The sequence below is a fragment of the Schistocerca americana genome, chromosome 10 (genome assembly GCF_021461395.2).
Source record: "Schistocerca americana isolate TAMUIC-IGC-003095 chromosome 10, iqSchAmer2.1, whole genome shotgun sequence".
Classification (NCBI taxonomy): Eukaryota; Metazoa; Arthropoda; class Insecta; order Orthoptera; family Acrididae; genus Schistocerca; species Schistocerca americana.
In genome coordinates, this window is record NC_060128.1 from 176,269,148 (window position 1) to 176,283,345 (window position 14,198).

Here is a 14,198-nt window from a genome sequence, read left to right on the forward strand (position 1 = left end):
CTTGCGGGGTCCACGAGTGGAACAGAGGGGGGGAACTATGTCTTTGGTGCAAATTGTGCCCTCCGCCACAAACTGCTCGGTGGTTAGCGGAGTATATATGTAAATGTAGATTTAGATGTAGATGTAGATTGTAGTCATGACTCATTTTGCAGATAGTATTCAAATATACCACTGAATAAAACAGCAAAATTTATCATTGTACAACTCATATTTCAGGATCTATTATGTCGTAAACTCTGAGGTGCCTGAGAAACTGCCATATCATGTGTGACGTATAAATGTATTACTTCTTTGCTACTAACTCTATTCAAAATACACTACTGGCCATTTAAATTGCTACACCACGAAGACGACGTGCTACAGATGTGAAATTTAACCGACTGGAAGTAGATGCTGTGATATGCAAATGATTAGCTTTTCAGAGCATTCACACAAGGTTGGCGCTGGTGGCGACACCTACAACGTGCTGAGATGAGGAAAGTTTCCAACCAATTTCTAAATACACAAACAGCAGTTGACCGGCGTTTCCTGGTGAAACATTGTTGTGGTGCCTCGTGTAAGGAGAAGAAATGCGTACCATCACATTTCTGATTTTGATAAAGGTTGGATTGTAGCCTATCGCGATTGCGGTTTATCGTATTGCAACATTGCTGCTCACATTGGTGGAGATCCAATGGCTGTTAGCAGAATATGGAATTGGTGGGTTGAGGAATGTAATACAGAATACCGTCCTGGATCCTAATGGCCTCGTATCACTAGCGGTCGAGATGAAAGGCATCTTATCCGCATGGCTGTAAAGGATTGTGCAGCCGTGTCTCGATCCCTGAGTCAACGGATGGGGACGTTTGCAAGACAACAACCACCTGCACAAACAGTTCGATGACGTTTGCAGCAGCATGCACTATCAGCTCGGAGACCGTGGCTGCAGTTACCCTTGACGCTGCATCACAGGCAGGAGCGCCTGCGATGGTGTACTCAACGACGAACCTAGGTGCATGAATGGCAAAACATCATTTTTTCGGATGAATCCAGGTTCTGTTTCCAGGTTCTGTTTACAGCATCATGATTGTCGCATCCGTGTTGGCGACATCGCGGCGAACGCACATTGGGAGCGTATATTCGTCATCGCCATATTGGCGTATCACCTGGTGTGATGGTATGGGGTGCCATTGGTTACATGTCTCGGTCACCTGTTGTTCGCATTGACAGCACTTTGAACTGTGTACGTTACATTTCAGATGTGTTACGACCCATGGCTCTACCCTTCATTCGATCCCTGCGAAACCCTACATTTCATCAGGATAATACACGAGCGCATGTTGCAGGTCCTGTACGGGCCTTTCTGGATACAGAAAATGTTCAACTGCTACCCTGGCCAGCATATTCTCCAGATCTCTCACCAATTGAAACCGTCTGGTCAATGGTGGCCGAGCAACTGGCTCATCACAATGTGCCAGTCACTACTCTTGGTGATCTGTGGTATTGTGTTGAAGCTGCATGGGCAGCTGTACCTGTACACCCCATCCAAGCTCTGTTTGACTTAATGCCCAAGCGTATCAAGTCCCATTTTTGTAGATGACCCTTCAATTTTTGTATCCCCATGTCATAGAACTCCACTACCTACCTCTTCCTTGACTTCATCACTGCTCTGGAAGCATTGGCCACCCAAGTGTTCCTTTGACTTGGGGAACAAGTGATAATCACTATGTGTGAGGTCTGGGGCCACCCAAGTGTTCCTTTGACTTGGGGAACAAGTGATAATCACTATGTGTGAGGTCTGGACTGTAAGGTGGGAGGGGCATGACAGTCCAACCAAAGTTTGTCAAAACTTCTTGGGTTTGGCGGGAGACATGAGGTCAGGTGTTATAGTGGAGTAGTGTTACACTTTCTGTCAGTCATCCTCTCTGGCGGCTCTGGAGAGCTCCCTTGAGTTTTCGTAGTGTTTCACAATGACTGTCTGAGAGGTCGTTGTCCCAGGGTCCATGAAATTGAACACCAGTGTCCCCTATGATCTCAAAACATAGTGGCCATGACATTGTCAGCAGAAGGAGTTTGTTTGAACTTCCTCGCGACTGATGTCCCTGAGTGATGCCATTGTTTAGATTTTTCTTTCATTATGGGAGTGAAATGAAACACCCAGATTTCGTCTCTTGTAATAATGGAGTCCAGAAACCCTTCCTTATCTTCTTGACACTCTTGAATAAACTGGTGAGCAGAGTGAAGGCATTTTTCCTTGTGTTCTGCTGTCAGCATGCACTGTACCTATCAAGGTGATACCCCAATTTTTCTGTCAAAGCTCTTTCAACTGTAGTGTAAGAACTCTCAGGAATCTGAGCAACAGGCTCACAGATGGTGAACCTCCTGTTTTGAAGCACTTCACATTGGACCATCTTGATAACCGCCTCCAAAACTGAAGGTCTTCCACTCCATTCCTCATTGTGGACCACTTTTTGACCAGCACTAAATTCCCTGCATCATTTTTGAACATGTTGAACAGACATATACTTGTTGCCATACACATGTGTCAACAGACAGTGAATATGCATGAGTGGAGTTCCTTTTACTTGCAAAAACCAAATTATGGACTGAATCTCGTACTTGGCAGGTTCAAAAATGAGCACCTACATCAATGGACACTTGCTGAGCCAATACTGACAGGGCAACAAAGCCCAGCCATGCGGAATCGAGAGTGGGGGAACAGCGGTGCACAGCAATTTTAACGGATTTCACTAGCACCTTCCCGTGCAGTTGGAGCTCTTTGGGAATCTTACTTTTGGATCAACCCTCATACGTTCACAGCTACCTTTAAATCATTCACACTGCAATGTATTTTCCTTAGTTAAGACCGTACTTGTTTACTGTAATGTGACCGTGTGTTTCTGACAATGGCCACAGGAAGACAAGTGAATAATATCATGGTTAGATAGTACTCAGCTAGTATTCATAGACATTTTAACGCTGGACGCCTGTATGTGTGTGTGTGTGTGTGTGTGTGTGTGTGTGTGTGTGTGTGTAAACAGCTGAGCCGATTTCAGTGGAACTTGGTACACATAGCCATTACTGTCAAGCAGCAATTGGTGTGGCGGTAAGAACCATCAACTTATCTTAGTTCAGGAAGTGTGACATCATAAACAATGAGATGCATGAAAAACTATTGAATTGCACATGATGTTTAAATTTATCACTTATTGCTATTAACTCCATTTGCAACACATATTGCAGACAGTATCCATATATGCCACTGAAGGTACCTAAAATATTATGTCATTGTATGACACAAAGATCAGGAGATATGAGTCATAAACATTGAGATGTGTGAAAAAATGTCACATGATGCATGAAGTTTTAATATAATTATTCTCTACTACTAGGACATTACTAGAGTTGAGTAAACTTAAGGAAATCCCCAACATCTGACAGTACTTTTGACAGCTCTCAACTGTAAAGTGCAAATGGCTGCAGGCAAAAACAGTAGGTGTCTGTAGAGCTATGAAGAAGCGTTGCCATGGTGGCGATTACAAAAGTGTGTTGGAGACATGTGAAGCAGCTGTGCACAGCATACAGAATTTGTTTCATAATTTAGGAGGAGTTTACATGAACACATGGGAATGAAATTTTTCAGTATTACACTACAAACATAGCTTATTTTTCATTTCTAATATAAAGTTGGTGAAATGAATACCTGCTGGGCAGTGGTGGGGGGTGTCAGCTAGAGAGAGAGAATGAAATAGAGAGATAGATAGAGAGTGAGTGAGTGTTACTCAATTACATATGGTATTTTTCCAAGAAAATGGTTGCCAACTGTACCAACAGATGCTTGTTTACAGTACATCTTATTTTCCATCTATTCATTGTGTTTTGTAGTTCCAGCAAGAAGGAAAACTGTCAGGGATGTGGAATGAGTCAAGGTCTACATTAACAAAAGACAAAGACGTCACAAAAACTTAGCCTGTATACCATATTAACAGAAAAATATAAATATATTGTTTAATGCAGTTTGTGTTTACATCTGCTAAATGTGAGTGAAATCAAAAGAAAGCTTCAGCCTCGTCAGTTATACTATATTGACTGGTTTTGCTAAATGAGGACAAACTGTGAGAAACAATCAGTGGATAAGGTCATATGGACAAAGACCAAAAATGCTTTCAAAGAGAGGTACACCCACTTGAAGATGAAGGTAAAAGATAGTTGACAATGTTGGTTTCAGTGACTTAAAGCACACATGAGAACACACCAGGCAACTGGGAATGTTTTGTCTGTATTAGGATTTTAGGTCCATGCTCAAGAGGGAAGTAATGTCCAGGATGGCAACACACATATCACTGCAAGAGGGTGAAATAGATGCCCCCATGGACATGCGGCCGTGACAAGACTCCCTATTGACTATTGATTACTGAGAGCCATTGGCTGGGTAGATGGAAGTGGGGAGGGGGTAGGGAAGGCTGCATGAGGTATGTTGGGTGTACCAGCGTATAGTGAGAGGCAGATCTTTTGACAGATGACTCAGTGACTGCACAACAACAGAAAAGGAGTTCAGAGGGTAGACACATAAGAGGTAGAGGGAGGGAGTGGGGGAGTGAGGGAAGGAATGGATAGGGAGATGAAGGGAGGGACATGGGAGAAAGAGAAAAGAAGAGGGTTGGAAAAAGGGGGGAGGGGGGAGAGAGAGAGAGAGAGAGAGAGAGAGAGAGAGAGAGAGAATGCCAGTCTGGACAGGGAAAGAGTGGACTGCGAGATGGCAAGATATGCTGGAGCGACAATTCTCACCAACATAGTCCAGAGAAACTTGTGCTGGAAGGGAGTATCCAGATGGCCCGCATAGTGAAGCAGCTATTGAAGTTATTACTGTTGTGGTGCACAGAATTTTCGGCAACTCGACATTGAAGTTTGCAGTTGCCACAACTTGGCGATGGCCATTCATTCAAGTAGTAGTTGCTTACCGTAAAAGATTCAATTTCTGTAATTTCCTTATCTTTTGTTAGTATATTCCATGACTCATTCCACATCCCTGAAGTTTCTGTTCTTGATGAGACCTACAGAATATGATGAGTGAATGTATATCATTTCTCTGCATAGCCCTCTATCTTCACAGAGAAAAGAACTAACAGCTAGGATTAGTTTTTGTTGCAAATTGTTTTTCTTTTGATCTTTGTTTGTGGATTAAAAAAGTAACGGAAAATACATTTTGAATCAATTTTGTAGGGAAAAAGTTTGGGCATTGTGCTTATTAATTCTGATTTGAAATAAATGTATCTTTTTTTTCTCTTGTGCAGGAAGCTGGTCAAGCAAAGCAGCTAAAGAGGCAGCCAAGTATGGAAAAGTGAATATGGTACTGCCAAAGATGGATACGTACAATGACATCCCTAACCAATCTACTTGGAAGCTCAGTCCAGATGCATCATATGTTTATTATTGTGCCAATGAGACAATACATGGTTAGTATGAGATGAAATTTTAATTATTGGAAAAGTATCATCATTTTAGAAACTGTAGGCATACTCTTAAAGTTTCAAAGTGATGAATGAAATCTGAAGTTTGCATTCATTTTTGTAACTATTATATCTGCCGTTTTTAGAAGTGTTGATATTCGTCCAGATTTATTTATTTTTTCCATTGTTAACTTTATACAGACTACACTATTATAAGCTTACTGTCAATGAACAGAATAAAGTAATATGCCTTTGAGACTCCTGTATCTTAACTTGCAAAATTACACATTCTACAGCATTCCTACCTCTGGTGTGTTTAATGTGTGAAACATAGTTCAACTGAGGAAAGAAAATCTACGAGATACCGGCTTTGCTGTGTTCTGTTTCATTTTGGAAATATGTCACTGCTACTGTGAAGAGGAGAGGATACCCATCAAAATTTACAATGGGCCTCATATTTTAGAAGTTATATCAACAAAAATAATCAAGTTTTGAAAATATAATGTAATTGGGTAGATAAAAAAATCTACTCACCAAGTGGTGGCAGGAGAATACGCATATAAAGGTATTATGTATGCAAGTCTTCAGAGCCAATGGCTCCTTCATCTGGCAGAAGGGGAAGGAAGAGGGGTGAAGGAAAAGGACTGATGAGCTTTAAGAAAAGTGGTAGAGTTTGGAAAACTCACCCAGCACCCGGGGTCAGGGGAGACATACTGGATGAGATGAGAAGTTATTTATTTATCCAAGGTTTTTTTAACAACCACTAAACCACAATATAACTCTAAAACTATAGTCTGAAATTATTGATTGTGAGAATTTCATGCTTTGTGAGTCCAATGTTCAGTAGGCAGACTGGCACTATTGTTTGCTGCAAACAAGTCTTCCATATCAGCCTTTGCTCAGATTACTGAAAACCAAGTGTTGAGAGTCGTGCCTTGCCCCACATTCACAAAGCTCAGCATCATTGACACCCCACTTCTTCAAATTAGTCTTTCATCTTGTCACCCCTGTTCTCAATCTGCTGAAGGTCTCTCAAGTCTCATATTGGAGAGGGGCAATCTGAGCATTGCTTCTATTCACACACATCGAAAAAAAGTTTTGCATCAATTCGGTTCTGAGAATTCTGGAACCTGTGCAGAAAAATGGAATAGAGATCCACATAAACATCATTTATGCCCTTTTTAATTTTTTTATTCTTCATGAAAACCGCACATTGCATGTTGTACCACCATACAGCAACACCTTCTGGGGTGGGGGGGGTCCAGATTACTGTACACACCGGTACCTCTGATACCCAATAGTACATCCTCTTGCACTGATACATGCCTGTATTCATCGTGGCATACTATCCACAAGTTCATCAACGCACTGTTGGTCCAGATTGTCCCACTCCTCAACAGTGATTTGGCATGGATCCCTTAGAGTGGTTGGTGGGTCAAGTCATCCATAAACAGCCCTGTCCAATCTATGTTTGATGGGGTTCGTGTCTGGAGAACATGCTGGCCACTCTAGTTGAGCGATGTTGTTATCCTGAAGGAAGTCATTCACAAGATGTGCATGATGGGGGCGTGGATTGTCATCCATGAAGACGAATGCCTCGCCAATATGGTTGCACTATTGGCCAGAGGATGGCATTCACGTATCGTACAGCCACTACGGCGCCCTTTTTTTTACCACCAGCGGCGTATGATGGCCCCACATAATGCCACCCCAAAACTGCAGGGAACCTCCACCTTGCTGCACTTGCTGGACAGTATGTATAAGGCATTCAGCCTGACCGTGTTGCCTCCAAACATGTCTCCGACAGTTGTCTGGTTGAAGGCATATGTGACACTCATCATTGAAGAGAACGTGATGCTAATCATGAGCAATCCATTTGGCATATTGTTGGGCCCATCTGTACCGTGCTGCCTGGTGTCATGGTTGCAAAGATGGACGTCTGGAGTGAAGTTGCGCACTGTGCAGCCTATTGTGCTCAATCTGAGTCATAACATGATGTCCTGTGGCTGCACAAAAAGAGTTATTCAACATGGCATTGCTGTCAGGGTTCCTCCGAGCCATAATTCGTAGGTAGAGGTCAATCACTGCAGTAGTAGCCCTTGGGCGTCCTGAGCGAGGCATGTGATTGATAGTTCCTGTCTCACTGTATCGCCTCCATGTCTGAATAACATTGCTTTGGTTCACTCCAAGACACCTGGACACTTTCATTGTTGAGAGCCCTTCCTGCCGCAAAGTAACAATGTGGAGGTGATCAAACCATGGTCCTGACCATCTAGGCATGATTGAACAACAGACAACACGTGCCATGTACCTCCTTCCTGGTGGAATGACTGGAACTGATCGGCTGTCGGACCCCCTCCGTACATTGTTGTACATGGTTGTTTACATCTTTGGGCAGGTTTAGTGACATGTCTGAACAGTCAAAGGGACTGTGTCTATGACAATATCCACAGTCAATGTCTAACTTCAGGAGCTCTGGGAACCGGGGTGATGCAAAACTTTTTTTGATGTGTGTAGAAGTGAAACACATTTCAAATGATGGAAAATCCAGGATGGAATAATGACAATACTATGAAAAGGATAGTTGCTACTCACCATATAGTGGAGATGCTGAGCTGCAGATAGGCAGAACAAAAGGCGGTCAGATGAACCTCCCGGCTAAATAGGCCTTTATCAGAATTAGACAACACACACACACACACACACACACACACACACTCATGCAAATGCGACTTACACATATTTGACAACAGTCTCTGACTGCCAAGTGTGAATATGGTCCTCCAAGGAGATGCCACACACCCAAATTGGAAGAAGCTGCACTACATCATGTTGAAGAAAACCTGCCAATGAGTACAGGAGCAATTTTTTGGCTGTTAGTGAGTGGAATAGTAAAACAAGTAATTTACTGGATCGTGCCTAATCAATTACTTGTAAAAGTGGTTGTGTTACCAACATGGTTTCAAATGGCTGTAGCACAGAAAAGGTACATTTCTGGACATGGGCTCCAATTCAAAATATTATATACTCATTCCTCTCTATAACTCCCAGAAGTTTGTATGGGAATTTCTGAACACCCTGTATGTGAAGACCAAAGCCAGTCATGGAGTTAAATGAAGTATGTATCAGCAACTGGAGCGGCCTTTCATTAATTAAATATGTGTATGTTTAGCCCAAATTCATTGAATGGAAACAAAACAGAATGGCAAAACATGAAATTGCGACATTGGACAGTGGAAATACCAGTTAAAACTATAGCAATATATTAGAATTTGTTAAGGGATTGTCATAGTGTTAACTCCAAGTCATTTAGATAGACCATAGAAATCCAAAATCTTGGTGGCTGGACAGAGATTTGAACCTGGATTACTCCAGATTTGAGTGCAATCTAAACCACAGCCCCATCTTGCTCAGTCATTGTGCTTCATTCCCAATGATATATATTTTACTTGCAGTCTATTACAGCTACATTTCTGCCTAATTTTAGCTACTTTTGTTGGTCTTATCATTTTTGTACAACCATAATTTTTTACAATAAACTTTACTACTTAACCATCTCTTTCCTTGGCTTTCAGGTGTCGAATTCAGGTACATTCCAGACACAAAAGGTGTCCCACTTGTCTGTGATATGTCTTCAAACTTCCTTTCAGAAGAATTTGATGTGTCTAAGGTAAAAAAATTATAAATGATTGTGAAATATGTTTTCATATGATGGTGTAACATGTCAAATGAATGCGTACGAATGGCAATGACTGACAGAAACGTTATTATCCATGTAGGAAGTTTCTCATAGTGAGAATTAGTTATGAACTTAATAACCACAGAATAAAAATTAAGTAATATTTTAAACTACTATTTTTGTGTTTGCAACAGTTTGGGGTGATATTTGCCTGCGCCCAGAAGAATGTTGGAACATCAGGAGTAACAGTGGTGATAATCCGTGAAGATCTCATAGGAAAGGCACAGCCAATAGTGCCAACAATCCTGGACTTCAAAATCAATGCACAGGACAATTCAGTGCACAATACTCCCCCAATGTATCCGTAAGTTTATATTTATTGAATATAATAGAGGGAAACATTCCACGTGGGAAAAATATATATAAAAAACAAAGATGCTTTAACTTACCAAATGGGAAAGCGCTGGTATGTTGATAGACACAATAAAATAAAAAACACACAAACACACACACAAATATTCAAGCTTTCGCAATCCATGGTTACTTCATCAGGAAAGAGGGAAGGAGAGGGAAAGACAAAAGGATGTGGTTTTTACGGGAGAGGGTAAGGAGTCATTCCAATCCCGGGAGCAGAAAGACTTACCTTAGGGTGGAAAAAGGACAGGTATACACTCGCGCACACACACACACACACACACACACACATCCATCTGCACATATACAGACACAGGCAGACATATGTAAATGCAAAGAGGTTGGGCAGAGATGTCAGTTGAGGCGAAAGTGTAGAGGCAAAGATATTGTTGAATTACAGGTGAGGTACGAGGGGCAGCAACTTGAAATTAGCGGAGGTTGAAGCCCGTTGGGTAACGGGAAGAGAGAATATATTGAAGGGCAAATTCCCATCTCCGGAGTTCAGATAGGTTGGTGTCAGTGGGAAGTATCCAGATAACCCGGACGGTGTAACACTGTGCCAAGATGTGCTGGCTGTGCACCAAGGCATGTTTAGCCACAGGGTGATCCTCATTACCAACAAACACTGTCTGCCTGTGTCCGTTCATGTGAATGGACAGTTTGTTGCTGGTCATTCCCACATAGAAGGCTTCACAGTGTAGGCATGTCAGTTTCTTGGCACAGTGTTACACCGTCTGGGTTATCTGGATGCTTCCCACTGACACCAACCTATCAGAACTCTGGAGATGGGAACTTGCCCTTCAATATATTCTCTCTTCCCGTTACCCACCAGGCCTCAACCTCCGCTAATTTCAAGTTGCTGCCCCTCATACCTCACCTGTCATTCAACAACATCTTTGCATCTGTACTTCCGCCTCAACTGACATCGCAACCTCTTTACATATGTCTGCCTGTGTCTGTATATGTGCAGATGGATGTGTGTGTGTGTGTGTGTGTGTGTGTGTGTGTGTGTGTGTGTGCGCGCGAGTGTATACTTGTCCTTTTTTCCCCCTAAGGTAAGTCTCTCCGCTCCCGGTATTGGAATGACTCCTTACCCTCTTCCTGATGAAGCAACCATGGATTGCGAAAGCTTGAATATTTGTGTGTGTGTTTTTTATTTTATTGTGTCTGTCAACATACCAGTGCTTTCTCATTTGGTAAATTAAAGCATCTTTATTTTTTATATATAAGTTTATATTTATTGATATATCATCCTTCTGGGGATGGGAGCATTTATTGTTTGAGTTTTAAATAAGTATTAATTCAAGTAGCATTCCAGCTTATGTATAACTGTTAAAAAACACAGATATAAAGCTTGTTGACAGGACAGAAATTTGCTGTTATGATACCAGAGTTAAAGCAGATGTGGTTACAATAAAGCACAGGCTGGCAAGAATGGGAAACTCATAAAATAAATACAAGGGGTGTTCAGTTTCCTGAAAGCAGCATGGTTTTATTCAGGGTTCCAGCACACCGTAATATTCCCCACTCTTTTGGTTACAAAATCGTATTTTACAGCATAATCTCTGTGTAATTTGATGGCTTGACACTACGTTACTAGGAGGGCCTGCATACCCGTACATGCCAATCTACTGGTCAGTGTCAGAGCTGACATCTTGCTACATCAGTAACCTCCTCAGCAGACTTTCAATGGGGGTGCTTTCCTGATGTTTTGAAGTATTCCAAAGTCAGACCTCTGTTCAAGAAAGGATCAAAGGATGATGTGGCAAACTATAGGCCTATTTCTATTCTTCCAGTCCTGTCGAAAGTGGTAGAGAAAGTAGCTGCAACCAGATCAGAAACTTCATTGTAAAATATGATATTAGTATAAGTAACCAATTTGGATTTCAGCAAGGAAAAAATACTGTGGATGCAGTGAATAAATTTATTGAAAAGATGGGCAAATCATTGGATTAGATGAGTAAAGTTGCAGGTATCTCCTGTGATCTCACAAAAGCATTTGACTCTGTGAACCATGACTTGCTTATCTACAAGTTAGAGAAATTGGCTAACATCATACTAACACAACACAAAATAAAGAGTATCCTTTTCTTTCAATTCAGTGTGGCAGGTGGAACAGCTACCAAAATTCATTAGTGTTATTGGTTCAAATGGCTCTGAGCACTATGGGACTTAACATCTGAGGTCATCAGTCCCCCAGAACTTAGAACTACTTAAACCTAACTAACTTAAGGACATCACACACATCCATGAATTATTATTCTAAATGGAGTATAGTATCACAAAGTGTGCCTCAAGGCTCCATTTTGGGGCCAATCCTGTTCCTATTCTATGTAAATGACTTACCTATAAATATAAATTCCCTGTGAGTTCTGTTTGCAGATGATACCTCCGGTTTTAATTGAAGATGATGATTCAGAAAAAATTCTGAGCTCCATCGTAAGCACACTGGATACCTTAGAAAACTGGTTCCAGTTAAATGGGTTGAAACTGAACACTACAAAAATCCATATGGTACATTTCAAAACCAAACATTCAAAATGTGTGGAACTTAAAATACAACATAACAAATGGAGACCTACAATGAGGCCCCTTTCAAACTCTGTTGGGTTGTGGTAATGCTGTCTCTTATGGACAAGAGACATCTGTGTGCTCTTCAGAGTGATCATTGAATGTCTAATGCTGTTCAAGTCGCTTGTATCCCCCCCAGGCCTGGTAACAACTGTACATATGAATAACACTAATGAGCCGGCCGGTGTGGCCGAGCAGTTCTACGCACTACAGTCTGGAACCACGCGACCGCTACGGTCGCAGGTTCAAATCCTGCCTCGGGCATGGATGTGTGTGATGTCCTTAAGTTAGTTAGGTTTAAGTAGTTCTAAGTTCTGGGGGACTGATGACCTCAGATGTTAAGTCCCACAGTGCTCAGAGCCATTTGAACCAATAACACTAATGAATTTTGGTAGCTGTTCCACCTGCCACACAGAATTGAAAGAAAAAAAGGATGTGTTAGATGACAACCAGTTTGGCTTGAGGAAACCTAAAGGCAACAGAGGGGCAATTCTGATGTTGCAGATGATAATGGAAGCAAGACGAAAGAAAAATGAAGACATGTTCACAGGATTTGTCAACCTGGAAAAAGCGTTCCACAGTGTGAAATGGTGCAAGATGTTTGACATTCTGAGAAAAATGGGGGCAAACTACAGGGAAATATGGGTAATATACAATATGTACAACAGCCTAGAGGGAATAATAAGAGTGAATGACCGAGAACAAAGTGCTTGGTTTAAAAGGGTATAAGACAGGGATGTAGTCTTTTGCTCCTACTTTTCAATCAGTACATCAGAGAAGCAATGATGGAAACAAAAGAAAGCTTCAGGAGTGGGATTAAAATTCAAGGTGAAACAATATCAATGATATGATTGGCTGATGACATTGCTATCCTGAGTGAAAGTGAAGAAGAATTAGATGATCTGCTGAATGGAATGAACAGTCTAATAAGCACAAAATATGAATTTGGGGTAAATCAAACAAAAACGAAAGTAATGAGAAGTAGGAGAAATGAGAACAGCGAGAAACTTAACATCACCATTGATGGTCATGAAGTAGATGAAGTTAAAGACCTGTACTACCTAGGCAGCAAAATAGCCAAGGACCTGTACTACCTAGGCAGCAAAATAGCCAATGATGGACGGAGCAACGAGGACATCAAAAGTAGACTAGCACTGGCAAAAAGGGCATTTCTGGGCAAGAGAAGTCTATTAGTATCAAACATAGGCCTTAATTTGAGGAAAAAAATTTTTGAGAATGTACGTTTGGAGCACAGCATTGCATGGTAGTGAAACATGGACTGCGGGAAAACTGGAACAGAAGAGAAGCAAAGCATTTGAGATGTGGTGCTATAGACGAATGTTGAAAATTAGGTAGACTTATAAGATAAGGAATGGGGAGGTTCTGCATAGAATCAGAGAGGAAAGGAATATGTGGAAGGAGAAGGGACAAGATGATAGGACATCTGTTAAGACATCAAGGAATAACTCCCATGGTACTAAAGGGAGCTGTAGAGAGCCAAAACTGTAGAGGAAGACAGAGATTGTAATACATCCAGCAAATAATTGAGGACCAACTGATGGTGTGTATATGCACAAAGTTTCATTGATACCTGACTATGTATAATGGGTTCTTTACTTGTCAGGCAGCATATACATGTTACCATCAACCCACATATTCTGTGGGTAAAAATTAGGAGACTGGGCAAGTCAGCCAATGATTAATCCATTCCTCAGTGCATTTGTGATGTGAGCTGTCATGTGGGGAGGGGTCTTGCATTATACTGGTGGAATATGCCATTTGATATGCTAGTCATGAGGGGTACAACAAGTTTACCATTTCTACAACATGCTGGCAAGCACTAAGTCTCCTTTGAACAATTACTAAATCTTTGTTGTTGTCATATTCAGTAGCTGCCAACACCGTGACTCCAGAAACTGGAGAGGTGCAGATCTCAAAAACTGCTACTCGCTGTCATTTCTCACGAAGTCAGCATCGAACTGACAACCACGGACATTAGTGAGGACCATTGCTGAACACCACAGAATGCCACTCAGCTTCGCAGCTGTCTCTGGTTCTATGCCACACGAGTGTCTGTTGGCTGTTGTACAGTGTCAGCCATAAAC

General features: G+C 41.6%; 1 protein-coding gene across 1 annotated transcript in view; it reads left to right on the plus strand.

The window, feature by feature from the left end:
* The window catches only part of LOC124552415 (phosphoserine aminotransferase), a 91,165-nt gene that overhangs the window by 59,601 nt on the left and 17,366 nt on the right, over positions 1–14,198 (plus strand). Inside the window, exons 5-7 of the mRNA XM_047126682.1 lie at positions 5,274–5,435; positions 9,005–9,099; positions 9,303–9,472. Coding sequence (XP_046982638.1) covers positions 5,274–5,435; positions 9,005–9,099; positions 9,303–9,472 — 427 coding nt within the window. The remainder of the gene's footprint in view (positions 1–5,273; positions 5,436–9,004; positions 9,100–9,302; positions 9,473–14,198) is intronic.